The sequence below is a fragment of the Jaculus jaculus genome, chromosome 16 (assembly GCF_020740685.1).
Source record: "Jaculus jaculus isolate mJacJac1 chromosome 16, mJacJac1.mat.Y.cur, whole genome shotgun sequence".
NCBI classification, from domain to species: Eukaryota; Metazoa; Chordata; class Mammalia; order Rodentia; family Dipodidae; genus Jaculus; species Jaculus jaculus.
Genome location: NC_059117.1, coordinates 64,697,399 through 64,715,178, shown reverse-complemented (window position 1 = coordinate 64,715,178; position 17,780 = coordinate 64,697,399). Strand labels below are relative to the sequence as shown.

General features: G+C 39.3%; 1 protein-coding gene across 18 annotated transcripts in view; it reads right to left on the bottom strand.

Annotated features, from left to right (window-relative positions):
* Nucleotides 1–17,780, bottom strand: part of Pbrm1 (polybromo 1) — a 123,580-nt gene that overhangs the window by 79,673 nt on the left and 26,127 nt on the right. For all 18 annotated transcript variants that reach the window (XM_045135496.1, XM_045135502.1, XM_045135504.1 and 15 more), the window contains 6 exons: nucleotides 17,386–17,454; nucleotides 14,561–14,659; nucleotides 11,411–11,496; nucleotides 10,212–10,307; nucleotides 9,421–9,512; nucleotides 1,103–1,316 (listed from right to left, as the gene is read on the bottom strand). In XM_045135496.1, the coding sequence (XP_044991431.1) occupies nucleotides 1,103–1,316; nucleotides 9,421–9,512; nucleotides 10,212–10,307; nucleotides 11,411–11,496; nucleotides 14,561–14,659; nucleotides 17,386–17,454 (656 nt within the window). The remainder of the gene's footprint in view (nucleotides 1–1,102; nucleotides 1,317–9,420; nucleotides 9,513–10,211; nucleotides 10,308–11,410; nucleotides 11,497–14,560; nucleotides 14,660–17,385; nucleotides 17,455–17,780) is intronic.

Sequence of the window (17,780 nt, the reverse complement as noted above, 5' to 3'; positions counted from 1 at the left end):
TTCATTTCCAGCAGAAGGGTGCGCCCATCCATCCTCACTCAATCCAATAAATTTTTTTTAAAGTCACATGAATTTTGAGGAAGGTAGGGAAGGAAAGGAGATAGAAAGGAGGGGAAAAGGGAAAGGAAGGATATTGTTTACTAAGATGAATTATCTTTCACATATGGTTTCATCTAGCAAATTCTCTAAAAATATGTTAAGAATCCCCAGATACAGAATTTAAACCCAGAAAAAAATTTTAAAATTAAATATCAGAATTGGGTATGGTGGCTCAAACCTCTAATTCTAGCACTTGGAAGGCTGAGGCAGGAGTGCTGTGAGTCTGAGGCTAACAAAAGATACACAGCAAGACGGTCTCAAAAAAGCACAACAGGGCTGGAGAGATGGCTTAGTGCTTAAGGTGCTTCCTGCAAAGCCAAAGGACCCAGGTTTGATTCCCTAGCACCCACATAAAGTCAGATGCACAAGCTGGCACATGGGTACGGAGTTCGTTTGCAGTGGCTAGAGGCCCTGGTGTTTCCATTCCCTCTGTCTGCCTCTCTAATAAATATGTTTTTAAAAAGAAAAATGAACATATACCAATTAATGGTGCAAGCAGGAAGTTTTAAAAAAAATTATAATAAAAAGCAAATGTTTAAAATTTGAGGGAACATTGCCCCCTGCCCTTTAAAGTGTGTACACATGCATTGTATGTTCATGTGTATGGGCATACATGTGTGTTCCACATGCATGTGGAGGCCAGAGGTTGATGTTAGGTGATATTATGTTAACTGCCTATTTACTAAGACACTGTCTCTTACCTGAACCCAGAATCTGCTCATCAACAAGTCTAGCTAGCCAATTTTGCCCCAGGGATCCCCAGTTTCCACTTCCTGAGTACTGGAATTATAGGCTGGCTGCCATGCCTGCTCAACATTTACATGGGTGCTGGGGGTCTGAACTCTGATGATCTTCACCCCTGTGTGGCAAATGCTTTACCTACTGAGTCACTGCCTTGGTCTATTTTTATTGTTAATATCCTTTTCTGTTTCTGGAATGAATACGTATGTGCTGATTCAACTATAAGAAAAGATTCACAATTAGTATGTAGAAACAATCTTACCTGATCTGTTGAAGTGATATGGGCATTTTAATTTGCTGATAATAATCAGGGTATTTTTTCTTTGAAGGCAAATGGAAAAAAGGTTCAGCTATTAGCTGCCCTTGGTTATTCCGACAGCTCCTAACTGTGTCATATAGCTGATAGAAAGGATTTGACACATCCATAAAGGAAGTGATGCTCTCTGCTTCTGACTCTCCTTCTTCATAACGTGCAGCTGCAAAGACAAAACAAAACAAAACAAGTGTTTATAGGGGTAATAAAGACAAAAGAACCAGCTTTGTAAGATTCTTTTTTGTTTCACGACAGGACATTACACTGAAGCCCAGGCTGACCTGGAACTCACTACGTAGCTCATACTGGCCTCAAACATACAGCAATTCTCTTGCCTCATCCTTCCATGAGCTAGGATTACATGCATACAAAACCATTCTCAGCTAAAAATATCTTTTTTTTTGGTTTTTCAAGGTAGGGTCTCACTCTAGCCCAGGCTGACCTGGAATTCACTATGGAGTCCCAGGGTGGCGTTGAACTCACGGCAATCCTCCTACCTCTGCCTCCCGAGCATTGGTTTAATCAAGGCATGTGCTACCACGCCTGGCTTTGAAAATAATTTTTATTTATTTATTTTGAGACAGTCTCACTATGTAGACCCAGCCGACCTAGCACTCAGCATGCAGACCAGACCACCCTTGAGCTTACAGCGATCCTACAAGTGCAGGGACTATAGACAAGTGTCACCACTCGAAGGTTTGACGGTGTGCGCTGTGTAGAAGAGAGCTCATGCACAAGTCAGAGGACCTCAGATGTCTTTGCCTTCCCACTTGTTTGAGGCAGGGCCTCTAAGAGTTCACTGCTAGGTTCACCAGGATAGTTGCCCTGCAAGCTTCTAGGAGATTCTTCCTTCTCCATCTCCCATTTTACTATAGGAGTGCTGGAATTACAGATACATGCTACTGCACCTGGCTTTTTATGTGGGTTTTAGAGATCAGCAAGACACTCACACAGTGAGCACGTTATGCACTAGATCTCTCTCCACCCCTGAAAATAATTTTAAAAAGTCATTTCTAGGGGGTGGGAGATGTCTCAGGGTGTAAGAATAGTTGCTGCACAGGCTTGAGAACCTGACTTAAATACCAGTCTCCATGTAAAAACTCAAGGAAGGCTATGCATGCCTGTTACCCCAGTACTATGGAGAGTGGAGACAGTATGAACAACATGGTTCTCTGGTCAGCCCAAATTTAGTGCTCTTTGGGTTTATTGAGAGACACTGTCTCATGAAAATAAGGTAGAAAAGGGAGAGAGAAGAATCCTCTTTTAGCCTCTGCATTGCATGCACACATGGTACACACATCTGCACACACAGATCACACACACCAATCTTCACTAAAGATAATGTTAAATATGCTTAGTATAATTGCATGTTCAGAGAAATGTTATCTAGAAATAATGCTAAGATTGTAAAAGTTATACTTCATTTAAAGACTACAAAATAGTGTCCCCAGTTTTTTTTTAAACATTTTATTTTTATTTATTTGAGAGAGGGAAAGGGGGGGGGGATGAACGAGAATGGGAGCACCAGGGCTTCTAGCCACTGCAAACAAACTCTAGACACATGTGCAACCTTGTGTATCTGGCTAACGTGGGTCTAAAGGAATCAAACCAAGGTCCTTTGGCTTTGCAGGCAAGTGCCTTAACTGCTAAGCCATCTCTCCAGCCCTCCGAATTTCTTTTTAAACATGATCCCCGCCCCCCCTCCCCGATTCTGCTATCTTGGCCAAAAGAAACACAGTCATTCATAGAGCTCAGAACTAAAACAAAAGCATAATGTTTAGTGCTACAGTTAGAATTCACAATGTTCTTCAGAGGTCTATATATTCAAGATGTTCCCCAAAGTAGCACTACTGGGAGGTGGTGGTGCACACCTTTAATCCCAACACTCAGGAGGCAGAGGTAGGAGGATTGCCGTGAGTTCGAGGCCACCCTGAGACTCCACAGTGAATTCCAGGTCAGCCTGGGCTAGAGCGAGACCCTACCTCTAACCCCCCACCCTCCAAAAAAACCCAAAATTAAAAAAAAAGAAGTGGGACCTAATGGGAGTCATTAGGTGCATACATGCCCTCAAGGAGGATAATGGAGCCCTATCTCTTCTCTTTTACTGCCTCACCATGACATTCTATCTTGCCATAGGTCTAAGAGTAATGTGCCTGCCTAATCTTACACTAGAACCTTCCAAACTCTTCGCAGAAATAAGGGATTTTTCTAAGTTTATTATTTTAAGTAACTATTACAAAAAATGGAAGCCTAGTGCATTTACCATAGTATAAAGTTAGATTAAGTTGATAACTATCAGACATAACACAGCCATAAGTCTCTGATTTTGCTCCATTTACCTATAGCAACCCCAAGGGATAATGTATTCCTTAGTATAGGAATTTTTAGGCTAGGGATGTAGCTCAGTTGGACAACGCTTGCCTTATGTGTGTAAGGCCCTGAATAAAATCCATAGCACTGCAAACAAATAAACAAGAACAGCAACAAAAACAGCAGCAAAAACAAAAAAAATCAGAACAAATAAAACACATAATCATTTTGATAAAAACTCAAAACTTTTTTTTTCTCATTTCTTCGAATTCTTCAACAACATATAAGGAACAGAATTTAAAATTTTCTGCATATCGGCTACCAGCATGAAAATAAATTGAACCATACATGCTGATGAGGATGTGGAAAAAGAGGAACCCTTCTACACTGTTGGTGGGAATGCAATCTGGTCCAGCCATTGTGGAAATCAGTGTGGAGGTTCCTAAGACAGCTAAAAATAGATCTACCATATTACCCAGCTATAGCACTCCTAGGCATCTATTTTAAGGATTCATCTCATTATCTCAGAAATACTTGCTCAACCATGTTTATTGCCGCTCACTTCACAATAGCTGGGAAATGGAACCAGCTTAGATGTCCCTCAACTGGTGAGTGGATAATGAAGATATGGCACATTTATACAATGGAGTTCTACTCAGTGGTAAAGAAAAATGAAGATATGAAATTTGCAGGAAAATGGATCTGGAAAGGATTATATTATTAAGTGAGGTAGCCCAGGCCCAGAAAGACAACCATTGCATGTTCTCTCTCATTATGTGGATCCTAGCTACAGATGATTGGACTTCTGTGTGAGTAGGAAGAAAACTCAGTAGCAAAGGCCAGTAAACTAGAAGAGATATAAAGGGAAGAGAAAGGAAGGGGGGGGGGTACTTAATAGGATGGTATTGTATATGTAAGTAGAAGGATAGATTAATGGGTGTGAAAAGGCCCAAAGTGAGGTCAGGGGAAGAGACTGAGTAAAGAAAAGGTGGAGGGAGGGCTAATCAAAATCTAAGAGAGGGCTGGAGAGATGGCTTAGCATTTAAGCGCCTGCCTGTGAAGCCTAAGGACCTCAGTTTGAGGCTCGATTCCCCAGGACCCATGTTAGCCAGATACAAAAGGGGGTGCATGTGACTGGAGTTCGTTTGCAGTGGCTGGAGGCCCTGGCACACCCATTCTCTCTCTCTCCTCCCTCCCTCTTTCTCTCGCTGTGTTGTTTTCAAATAAATAAACCAAAAAAAAAAAAAAAATCTAAGAGGATATAAATAAATCATATGGAATCCTACTTTTTTAGACAATAGAACAACACTCAGGAGCCATAGATTGTTGCAAGAAAATTTTCAGTGCCAGGGATGGGATAGCTTCCAGTGAGTTGTTGGCCAGGGAGGTCCCTGATGCCCCAAAACATTATAGGCCATTGCCAAGGCCCTGGTTTCCCACCAGGAATAGATGGTAAGACCCTACTGTTGAAGACTCCACATTATTTGGGCTGCAAGGCCACTGAGAAATCCTGCTGGGACTCAGCTGATAACCTCCTCCATGTAGACCAGCTGACAGAAAGCTGGAAGAAGCCATTTTGCACGCAGTTCAATAGAAGAAAGAGAAATCACCAATGAAGATACTCAACAGTGGACACTGCAAGCCTTATATTTGGCCAGTGAGGCCAAATGAGCCAATGGGTGCAATAGTGGCACATCTGTCATGGTGGAAACCAACTGCCCTCTAATTGGACTGGAGGCCCGCTCCATGGGAGGGAATACATCCCTGATACTGAAAACTTAAAACAGGGATAGTCATGAGCCATAGGGGTATAATGTCAGCTGCTGTCTGGCTAAATGTATATACTATGCTTATCAAACTTTCCGGCAAGCACTTCTCTTAATGTTCATACCCTTATATTAATGCTACTCTCACTTTTGGTAGAGTATCTTCTCTTTGCAGGTGGCAGTGACCTTGGGACGACTCAGAAGGCATCATGGTGCTGGAAAGAAGGGACTGGAGTGCTCAGTACTGTAATATCTCTATCTCACCTTCCAAGGCTCAGGGTCCACTGTGGAAGAGCTGGCAGAAAGAACGTAAGAGCCTAGGGAAGGGCAGGACTCCTTATAATGTGCGTCCCCCAGACACAAAATGGCCTGTATATCCATGACCTCACCGTGCCCAACATTACCTACACAAGACCACCATAAAAGGAGGAAAAGATCAAAATAAAAGAGAGACTGACTGAGATGGGGAAGGTATATGATGGAAAATGGAGTTTCAAAGGGGAAAGTGGGGGGAGAGAGGGTATTACCATAGATATTTTTTTTTGTTTTTTCGAGGTAGGGTCTCACTCTAGTCCAGGCTCACCTGGAATGCACTAGGTAATATCAGGGTGGCCTCGAACTCACAGTGATCCTCCTACCTCTGCCTCCTGAGTGCTGGGATTAAAGGTGTGTGCCACCATGCCTGGCTTACCATGTGTGGTGGTTTGAATCAGGTGTCCCCCATAAACTTAGGTGTTCTGAATGCTAGGTTCCCAGCTGATGGAGATTTGGGAACTAATGTCTCCTAGAGGGAGTGTATTTTTGGGGGCTGGCTTATAGGCTTTATAGCCAGTTTCCTCATGCCAGTGTTTGGCACACCCTCCTGTTGCTGTGGTTCACCTTATGTTGGCCAGGGGGTGATGTCCACCTTCTGCTCCTGCCATCGTGGAGCTTCCCCTCAAGCGTGTAAGCCAAAATAAACCTCTTTTTCCCAGAAGCTGCTCTTGGTTGGGTGATTTCTACTAGCAATGCGAACCAGACTGCAACTCCATGGATATGTTTTATAATCATGGAAGTTGTTAATAAAAATTTGAAAAAATAAATAAAATTTTCTGCATGGTTCAGAATAACCATATTGCCATGCATATCCCAAGTAAGAACAGTAATCATTTATTATGTTGTCTTAAATATTTTATTTATTTCTAAGCAAGTGAAAGACAGAGAATATGAATGGGCATGTCAGGGCCTCCTGCCACTGCAAACAAACTCCAGACATGTGTGTCGCTTTGTGCATCAGGCTTTATGTGGGTACTGAGGAATTGGACCTATGCTATCGGGCTTTGCAAGCAAGTGCCTTTAATCACTGAGCCATCTTTCCAGCTCTTTAGTTATGTTTGAAGAGCTGGACACATATCAACCTCAGTAATCCTAACAGTAACACCTAGATAAGTATAATATAGTAAAGGCGCAAGAGGCTAATGTCTTGTAAAGTAGTTAGGATGGAACCTGAATCCATAGTCATATAGCCATTAGCAGACAAGGATTTGAAATTGCCCTTTAGATCACTGTTTTAATTTTAACTTAGAAAAATTTTTTTTGGAGACAGTCTCATGTAACCCAGACTGGCCTTAGACTATGTAACAGAATATGACCTTCTGATCCCTCTGACAAGTGATGGTATCACACAGACCTGTACCACTATATCTGACTTATACTTTGTTTTAAAGACAGAGTCTGGGCTGGGGAGATGGCTTAGCAGTTAAGGCACTTGCCTGCAAAGCCTGATGACCTGGGATCAACTACCCAGTACCCAGAGTTCCTTTACAGTGGCTGGAGACCCTAGTGTGCCCATTTTGTCTCTCTGTCTCCTATCTTTCTCTGCTTGCAAATAAATGAATGAAAAAGTATAAAGAGCCAGGTCTGCAGTGCTGAACATCAAACTCATGGCCTTGCATATGCTAGGCAAGCACTCTACCACTAAGCTACATACCAGCCCAAACTAGGCATCTTTTAAAAATTCAACTTTTTGTGAATTATTTTGAAATTACTTTTTGCATAATGATCTTATATATAGCAACTTATTGTCCTTATTAATCTTAACAATTTATCTGTTACCTTTTTAAAAAAGTAGAAAAACACTCTATTAATTATTCTTTGCATAGCTGTTTTCTGTTAGGATCCTTATACCTGTATTGTAGCCTGGTGAGTACTTTAAGGAAAATGGGCAATAACATTTTTGTTTCTGATAGTGAGGGAATCTTGTTAATATGTCTCTCATAAGTAAGGAAATGCCAAATGAGTGTGGTGGCACAATCCTGTAATCCCAGCACATGGGAAGATAAAGCAGAAGAGGTATAGGTAGCCTCTAGAAGTTAGAAGAGGCAAAGAAGTAGCTTTTCTCCTGGACTATCTAGGTGAAATACTGGTTTGCTATGACCTAGATTTTAGAAATGTGAGCTCCAGAAATGAAATAAATCTGTGCAGCTCTAATTCACTCGGTTTGTGAGATTGTCAACAGCAATAAGAAACAATACACTTAAAAAAAAGACTATTCAAGAGCTAGAATGTAGTCCAGTGGTTGAAGTACAGCCCTTGCCTACCATGAATGAGGCCTTTGGAGTTCAATCCCTAGTACCACAAAAAAGTAAAAAAGTTTGTTCAAATTCTGTCTGCTTACTCAACAATTATGGAGGGGGCTCCTACGCTAAAGGTAGTATTTTCATTTCTTCATAAAATTCCACATGCTTGTTTTACATATTTGAAGTTCTTTTATAATTTACTTTCTCAAGAAAATAAACCTTGGGCCAGTTGTGGTGGTGCATGCCTTTTATCCCAGCACTTGGGAGGCAGAAGTAGGAGGATTACCATGAGTTCAAGGCCACCCTGAGACAGCAGAGTGAATTTCAGGTCAGCCTGGGCTAGAGTGAGACTCTACTGTGTTTGAAAAGTACTTATTTTCTCTTTATTTTTATTTACATGGAGAGAGAGAATGAATGGGTGCTCCAGGTCCTCTGGCCACTGCAAACCAACTCCAGATGCATTATTTTGTGTATCTGCCTACATTTGTTTAATGGGAAATCAAACGTAGGCCCATCAGGCTTTGAAAATAACCACTTTAAAGTACTGGGCCATCTCCTCAATCCCTGAAAGTCCAACTTATTGGAAGTCAATACAGCTACAAGTACTCTTTGGTTATTATTTGCATGACATACCTTTACCCTTTTAGGTTTAACTTCCCTACAGTATTTTGTAATATTTATTTACTTTCATTTATTTATTTGACAGAGAAAGGGGGGGGGGAGAGAGAAATAGAGAATGGGCGCACCAGGGCCTCCAGCCACTGCAAACAAACTCCAGGTGCATGCACCCCCTTGTGCATCTGGCTAACGTGGGTCCTGAAGAATCGAACCAGGGTCCTTTGGCTTTGCAGGCAAATGCCTTAACCGCTAAGCCATCCCTCTAGCCCCCTACAGTTCTTTGAAATGTGAAATTTTATTATTGACAATTTCTATACTTACAGACAATAAACCATGACAATTTCCACCCCCACTTTCCCTTTCACAACTCCACTCTCCATCATATCCCCTCCCTCTCTCCATTAATCTCTCTTTCATTTTATGTCATCATCTTTTACTCCTATTATGAGGGTCTTGTGAAGGTATTGCTAGGCACTGCAAGGTTGTGGATATCGAGGCCAATTTCTGTCTGGACAGTTGTATTATAAGGAGTCATACCTTCCTTTGGCTCTTACATTCTTTTCAACACCCCCACGGTTTCATACTTATCCATACCCGAGCTTTCACCCAAAACAAATCAATTAGCCTCTGATAATTTTGCCAACCTTAACATTGCATCAAAAATAGCAACAAAACAGCATGTTCTTTAAAAATCAACCAGGCCAGACCAAAGTCACTGCACTTCCCTTGGTCAGAAGGCTTACTTAGAAAGCACTTAGTGCAGGCTGGAGGGATGGCTCAGCAGTTAAGGTGCTTACCTGCAAAGCCTAATGACCCTGGTTTAATACCTTAGTGCCCACGTAAAGCCAGATGCACCAAGTGGCACATGCATCTGGAGTTTATATACAGCAGCTAGAGGCCCTGATACACCTTCTCTCTGTCTCTCTTCTCTCTCTCTCTGATTGTAAATAAATAAATAAAAATTTTAAAAATGCTAAATACTTAAAAAGAAAAAAGGAAAGCATTTAATGCCTACCAGCTGAAGCAGCGTCCTCTTCACTTTCTGAGCCGTACTGCAGAGCCATGGTAATTGCTGATAAGCGGCCCCCTTGGACAGCTCTTTTATTACTACAAAGAGAAACAATCACAAGGCTGGTTGCTGCATACACACATACACACACACACACAAACACACACACACAAACAAACACACATAAAAATTCTGCTAACTGCCTCACAACCTATCTTAGCGGGAAAGAAAAAAGGATTTTTCCTTTTTCCTCTCAAAAAGAGTAGGTGGTGATAGCCTAGAGTAGGCTACTTGAAATTTTCTTTCTATTTAAATTATAGCACACTATTTCATATTTTACAGAAAAGTAAGAATCTAGACAATAATTCTCCCATACACTCGTTTTACAATAAAACAAATTCTATTACAGACACAAATTCTATTTAGTATAAATAGTTAACCCCATATTTTATTTGTGACTAATATTAAACACTTCTTGATAATGCTTAAGCACAAACTTAAAGGTGAAGAAAGGCATACCATATCTCAATCTATGTGTTATTAGTTTTGTGACAGGGTCTTACATGTGGCCCAGGGTGGCCTTGAACTCAGGATCCTCCTGCCCCAGTTTCCCAAGTGTTTAAGATTACAGGTACATACTACCATACCTAGCTCATACCTCAACTTTTTAAAATAAAGTACTGATAAATTCTAAAAAACCTAAAAATATTTCTTCAAGGTCATCCATCAGATAATAGCTAGTATTCCTACTGTCACAAGCTCAGGCTAGTGCTTAGACTAAACCCTCTTACTCTCACCGGTAATACTTGCTAGTGGGATTTCTTTCTTCACCAAGGCTGCTTTTACTGTGCGAAGGGCCTGTCAGTCTGGCTGTAGCCAAATTTGAAGCAGTCCTATCCAAAATAAGATAAAGAAGCTCAGCGATTCAATAGTTAAAATTTAAATGTGTTGGGCTAGATAGATGGCTTAGCAGTTGAGGCACTTGGCTGCAAAGCCTAAGGACCCAGGTTCAACTCTCCAGAACCTAAATAAACCGGATGCACAAGGTGACATGTGTGCACAAGGTGGTGCACACATCTGGAATTTGACTGCAGTGGCTAGTGGTCCTTGCATGCCCATTCTCTCTCTCCCTCCCTTTCTCATTAAAAAAAAAAATTACATAAATAAAAAGTAAAATGCCGGGTAAACAAAAAGTAGGCAATCATATCATTCTTTTATAATAGAAATGATATAATAGGGGCCAAGGAGATTGCTCAGTGGTTATACAGGCTTGGTTACAAAGCCTACCAGTCCAGATTCAACTCCCCAAGTACCCATGTAAAGCCAGTCTGGGCATGAGATCCTGGCACACTCACCCCCACACACATGCAAAACAAACAAATGAAAAAACCACAAATAAAAAGAAATGATAACATATTTCTGAGCCTCTATCATATATCAGGCTATGTTAAGACATGTGGACTCTTAAGAAAAAAATCTATCAGGGCTAGTCCTGAAGAGCTATGGTTATTAAAGATACAGAGGACAAGGCACCAAAAAAATCCAAGGGCCAGAAGAAAGCTTTGAAAGTCATCTGTAAGCCTTTCAATTTTACATGAGAGGAGATGGAATCCTAGAACTAAAACTTGTTCAAAGTTATATTCCTTTTTTTTAAATTTTTCCCCTGAGGTAGGGTTTTACTGTAGCCCAAGCTGACCAGGAATTCATGCTGTCATTTCAGGGTAGCCTCGAATTCATGACTATCCTCCTACCCTCTTATCTCCTGAGTGCTGGGATTAAAGGCATACGCCACCATGACCGGTGACTGACCATAGATTAATTATTTTTTGGTTTGCTGAGGTAGGGTTTTGCTCTAGCCCAGGGTGACCTGGAATTTACTATGTAGTCTCAGGGTAGCCTCAAACTCACGGTGATCCTCCTACCTCTGCCTACTGAGTACTGGGATTACAGGCATGCACCACCATGCCCGGGTAACATCAGATATTTTTTAACTTACCTTATTCGAAGACTTGACTTGGCCATTTCATGATGTTCAATTTCAGCCTTTTTCATATAAAATATTTTTTTAATTGAATTGGCATCCTGTTAAAACAAAATGACTTGGCTTTAAAAAGAAAACAGAAAAAACAGCAGAAAGTACTTTGACTTATGCCCTGGGCACTACTATAGCATTCTTTTTTTTGGATACTCTAATCAACAGCACAAAGCTACAGCCTCACCCTTCCCATAGGCTCCAAAACATCTTTATAAAGTTGTCACTAATCAAGCATGAACTAAAAAGGCTCCCAGTTAAGAAGTCAAGTAGGCTGGTCATAGTGGTGCACACTTTTAATTCCAGCACCTGGTAGACAGAGGTAGGAGGACTGCTGTGAGTTCAAAGACAGCCTGAGACTACAGAGTGATTTCCAGGTCAGCCTGGGCTAGAGGGAGACCCTACTTAAAAAAAAAAGTCAAGTAGTATGCAGACAAGGATCTGATGGCAAAATTCAATAAACTCTCACTTCTATAAAATGATATAAAAACATAAAGATGTACTTCTAAAGATTGTAATACAAATTTCAGATGAATGTACTTTCTTAAATTAATAGCAACCTAATATACAAAATCAAGTTTCCTTTCATTTCAAAGCTAGTTCAGAGTGCCTCTCTCAAGAAGCCCACACCCATGCCTGTGCACTCTCCTTTACCCTAAGCTTTGTCTTCCTATTAACCCTATGCTTAAATGTATATTAAATTTACTCCTAATAAATTACAACTCTGCTTCATAAAAACAAAACAAAAATTTAGTTCAGGGAAAATAATGAAACAAAAACGAAAAATATTTTTCATTCTCTTTCTTTCTTTTTAAAAGAATGTAAAGTAAAGCTGGGCATGGAGTGCAGGCTTTTAGTCCTAGCACTTGGGAGGCTGAGGTAAGAGGATCACTGGGAGTTTAAGGTCAGCCCAGTCTAGAATGAAACCCTGCCTTGGAAAAAGGAAAAAAAGAAAAGAACAATAGAAGTTAATATTGGCCTTAGCAGCTGAAGCACTTGCCTGTGAAGTCTAAGGACCTACGCTTGATTTCCTAGTACCCATGTAAGTTAGAAGCACAAGGTAGCGCATGTGTCTAGAGTTTTTTTTTTTTTTTTTCCTTTTCGAGGTAGGGTCTCACTCTGGTCCAGGCTGACCTGGAATTAACTCTGTAGTCTAAGGGTGGCCTTGAACTCACGGCAATCCTCCTACCTCTGCCTCCCGAGTGCTGGGATTAAAGGTGTGCGCCACCACGCCCGGCTGTGTCTAGAGTTTTTTTTGCAGTGGCTATAGGCCCTGGCATGCCCACTCTCTCTCAAATAAATCAAATATAAATAATAAAAAATAATGACCATCATAACAGGAAGAGATCATGACATCAAAATAAAAGAGAGACTGATTGAACAGAGGAGGGGATATGATGGACAGTAGAATTTCAAAGGGGAAAGAAAGTTGGGGGAGGGAGGGCATTACTATGGGATAGTGTTTAAAATTATGGAAGTTGTTAATAAAAAAATTAAATTAAAAAAAGCTAATAATTACTACTCACTAGCAATTCTGAGTATTTGGGTCAGCATTCAGCAAATCTAATGATTTTACTACCAAAGGATTTTCTAGGCAGCCCTCCTTTCTAAAGTTCCCAGTAATATGTAATTAACTCAAGACACTTCTGCAATCAACTACTCATTACAAAATTATAAAATTTCTAAGGGGCAAGTGGAAAGCAATGAAACTTGTTATTTTATATTCTGCATTATATACTTCAAAGGACAATTTTGAAATTTAAGATGTTTACCATTTAACCCCTCCACACAAAAAGAAGGGATCAAAAATTCATTAAACATTTAATGAATAGAACAGAACCAAGAATCTAGATATAAGCCCTTATATTTATGGTTAATAGATTTTCAGTAAGGTTGCCAAGAAATTCAATGAAGGATAACCTTTCTAATATATGGTGGTGGAATAATATATCATGTAAAAGAATGAAGTTTGATTCCTACCTAACATACACAAAAACTAATTCCAATTGATTCTGAGGTCTAAATTTAAGAGCTAAAACTATAAAATTCTTATAAGAAAACACAGTCATCAATCTTTGTGACCTTGGATTGGGCAATGGTTTGTTTGATATGACCCATCAAACACAAGCAAAAAAAAAGGAAAAGATAAACTAGGCTTCATCAGAATTAAAAATTTCTATCAGAGGAAATTATTACAAAAGTGAAAAGGCAAGAAAATGAGAGAAAAATATCTGTAAAGCATCCATCTGATAAGAATGTGATGTCCACAATATATAGCTATTGAAACAAAGAGAAGCAACCCAATTTAAAAAAAAAAATGGGCAAAGGATCAATACACATTTCTCCAATGAATATAATATACATATATAAATGGTCAAAGTGTGTATGAAAAGATGTTCAGGGTCACTAATAATTTCAGGGAGACAAATAAAAATCACAATGACATATTACTTGACAGGCACCCAGATGGCTATAATTGAAAAAGAAAGCAAGTGTTGGTCACATGTGGAGTGACTGAAGCATCTGTAGGTTGCTGCTGGGAATATAAGATAGAAACACTTTGCTGAGTCCTCAAAGTTAAGTGTACAGATACCATATGGCTGTGCGATTCCATTCCTAGATATATACCCATGTGAAATGAGAAGATATGTTCACATAAAAACATATATATGAACAGCAGCAACATTCATGGTAATTAAAAACCAGAAACAATTCAAATGTCTAGCAACTAATGGTGAAATATGGCACATCCATAAGACAGATGCTCTTAGCAATATAAAGAATAAAGTGCTGATACAACATACATGGATACTAAAAACTTTATGCTCCGTGAAAGAATCCAGTCACAAAAGAACACATGCCACATGTAGTATGATTCCATTTACATGAAATGTCCATGGTTGCCTAGGGCTGGGAAAGCTGAAGGGACATGAAAAGTGACTACTGATTGGTTGGCGTAATAGCTATACAACTCTGTAAATGCACTAAAAACTGTTAAGTGGTAAGTTTTAATATGGTATGTGAATTACAACTAGCCAACTGTTACATAAAAGTTACTGATACTGAGTTAAGGTATTGAATATTTTATCAATAAAATAACAACAAAAAACTAACCTTGAATACTTGAGAACCAGGCTCATTATAAGTTTTGGCATTTTTTGCTAGGAGATCTATATCTTTGGCCATTGCATGAATACTTTTGTAGCTTCCATTCTACAGTAAACAACAAAATATAACAGTTCCTCTTAATCAATATAACCTTTACAAAAAAGAACTTCACGTATTTGTAAATTGACACTATCGTTTAAGATGTCACTGGAAAATATACATGTAAACAGTGTAAAGCTATTGTCTCTCTTATAAATTATTATTATCACTAGTATCCATTTAAGTATGTTTTCATGACAGGTAACAAAACCAGAAACTATATGATTTTTTATAAAACATCTTATAATTAAAAAATAAAGTTAAAAGTTTCATTTAGCAAACACATACTTCTATGTGACAGATACTTGGTGCTATGTGAAGGGTAACTCATTAAAGTAGACTTTATCATGTAAAGTACACCTTCTTTGACTTCTCTACACGGTTGAGGTAAAACATCAATTCAGTCCTATTATGTGTCAGAGCTATCACATCTTAAAGCTCACTCACAAGAATACTATGTAGTATCCTCAACTTATAAAGGAAAGAGGGACACCCAGTTGATAAAAGGTATACATGACTAATGCTAAATACACAGACAAACAGGACAAGTTTTAAGAAAACGAAGAAAGCAAAGTGGAGTGGAGGTGAAAAGGTAAGAACTGCAGCACAGAGAAACAACCCTGCAGCCAAGGAAAGGCCGGATGAGGCAGGGCAGGACAGCTGGGCAAAGGAGAGCACTTGTTTATTACTTATGTGGAACTACTCAAGACTAAGCATCTATGTAATTTGGAAGTTATCCCAGAACAGGCAGGGCATTCAGGGTGAACAGGCATACTGGTTGCTTTGCCAGCAGCATGGCAAAGGGAAATAAACATGGGTCAGCTAGTTCACACTTCCATCTTGAGTGATTAAAGCAAGAGCCAAGAACTGGCAAGAATTCATTCCTGACTCCTGTGGAGGAAGTCTAGCAGGAGGCCAGCAAGCACCCACACTAACAAATGACAGAGGTAACAGCAATGGCACCACAAAGTGGCCGTGTATATTTCTGTTGTACCACAACCCTAATTTCTACTTATCTTTCCAAGAGTAGCTTCCTAGTTTTTCACTCCAATAATTCCATAAGTTATCCCAAAGCCTTCCCATAAATTCCCTTTTTGCTTAGTTATAGCTGACTATTTTTGGAATGACTCCAAGGATGCATAAGAAAACAAGAGTCCCAGCAGTAGGAAGGAAGGAAGGAAGGAAGATATGGAAAGAACTAGAGAACTAATGAGAAGACAAAATGCCCAATGATTTGGACAGAAGATGACAAAGATCTTGATTAGGGTGATGGTAAACGAAGGGGATTGATTTTGGGACTTTTGAAAAAAAAAAGATAAATGAAGATGGAAGGGTAGAAAAATTGGGCTAGCTTAAAAGTGCTGAAAATTTAACTGATTTTCAGTACTATGACAACACTGACTATCTAGACAGATGTTAAAAATTCCAGGGATCCTAGAGATTTGAACATTTTCTGGAGCAGTTACTGGGTTGCCTTAAAAGCAGATGATACATTAAGCAGTCTACATTTCAACACTGTACAAAATACACCTGCAGAACGAGTCATCGTTACATTGTTACTAGTCACTACTCTTGGAATACTCTTGGAATTTAAGCCAAGGAGTTTCTCTCCACTTTGCTTGAGTCTCATTACTCAGATAGCACATAACGTGCTTAGTAGTCCTTTTTGCTTTATCTCCTGGGAGCAGCAAACTCTTCTTACTCAGGGAGGATGAGCACCACAGGGACTCATTCTGTAGGTGCTATGTGAGATGATTACATACCTTTTCACCAACCTCCATGACTCTGTGAGGTGGTGAAACTACACTTAAAATACAGCAGAGGAAGCAACCAGGTAACCTAACCAAAATGACAAAGCTATAAGATACAAATAAAAAACAGAATACCAATTCCACTCTAAAAACTAGAGTTCTAAGAAACTAGCTTAGATCCTTTTTGTACACTTTCTTTTCTCTGAGCATGAAACAGAATCCTAGTCTTCCTCTCAGTTATTATTGATTGAGTATCTGGTTCTGAGGTGAATTAGTACATACCAAGACTAAGAACACAGACTGACGGCAAACTGTGTGGATTCAAATCTTGGTTGTTCTTAGGAGATAGTAATGGACAAATGAATTAAAACCTCAATGTTTGTTTTCTAGTCTATAAAATGGTTATAATAACAGCATCTACCTCATAGAGTTGTACAAATAATTTAAATCAGTTCTAGGTATGCAGCAAGTCTCTTGGAAATTACAGCTATTAGCACTAAGAAAATTTATGTGTGTGTATGTATGTGTGCGTGCGCGTGTACATGCACACGCATGGCACACATGGGCTTAGTTGAAGACAAGTATTTTTAATAACTTTATATTCGAACATCTGTTAAAGTTGATTTTTATTCTAGGATATCTTAAAGCTTTTACTGCCAATGTAACTTTTCACAATCAGAAATGCCTACAACTAATTTTTTCCATTACCCAGGGCTTTACACATGTCAGGTAACTGCTTTACCACTGGACTATAACCTAAGTTCTAACTTTGTTCTCAGACAAAATCAAAAGCTACACTCAGTAACATAACATTTTGTAATTTGCTAATAACAATAAGCCTTAACAGAAACATTTATTTCTCTGCTTTCTAAAAGTCCTTAAGAATGTTCATTGGCTAATCTACTCTTAAACCACATGACTAAAAAAAAAAAAAATAAATAAAAAAAAAACACCACATGACTACAGGTATCACCCTCATACCTGTATCCTCTGAGCAATGGTCTTGAGATCTATAGGCTCCTTAATTATTGCATAATAGTCAGGATATTGCTGGAAAACAAAACCCAGGAGTGGTCAATGAGCAAATGCATCATTAATGAGCAGAGGCATAGAGATGTTTTTTTCTTCCACTAGCAAATTGAGCAGTTTCGTGAAACTTATGAATACACACACTGCTGTAAAGCATATTGTTGCATCTGAAGCAAAAATAATCTGATTTTTTCGTTGTTTTTGAGATCTCTCACTACATAGTTCAGGTCTGCCTCAAGATCCCCCTACCTCAGTTCCAAATTGTCTTGAGAGTACAGGAACACACCAACAGATATAGATGTATAAGCAATTTCAGACTTATCAAATATTAGTTTATCCTAAAAATC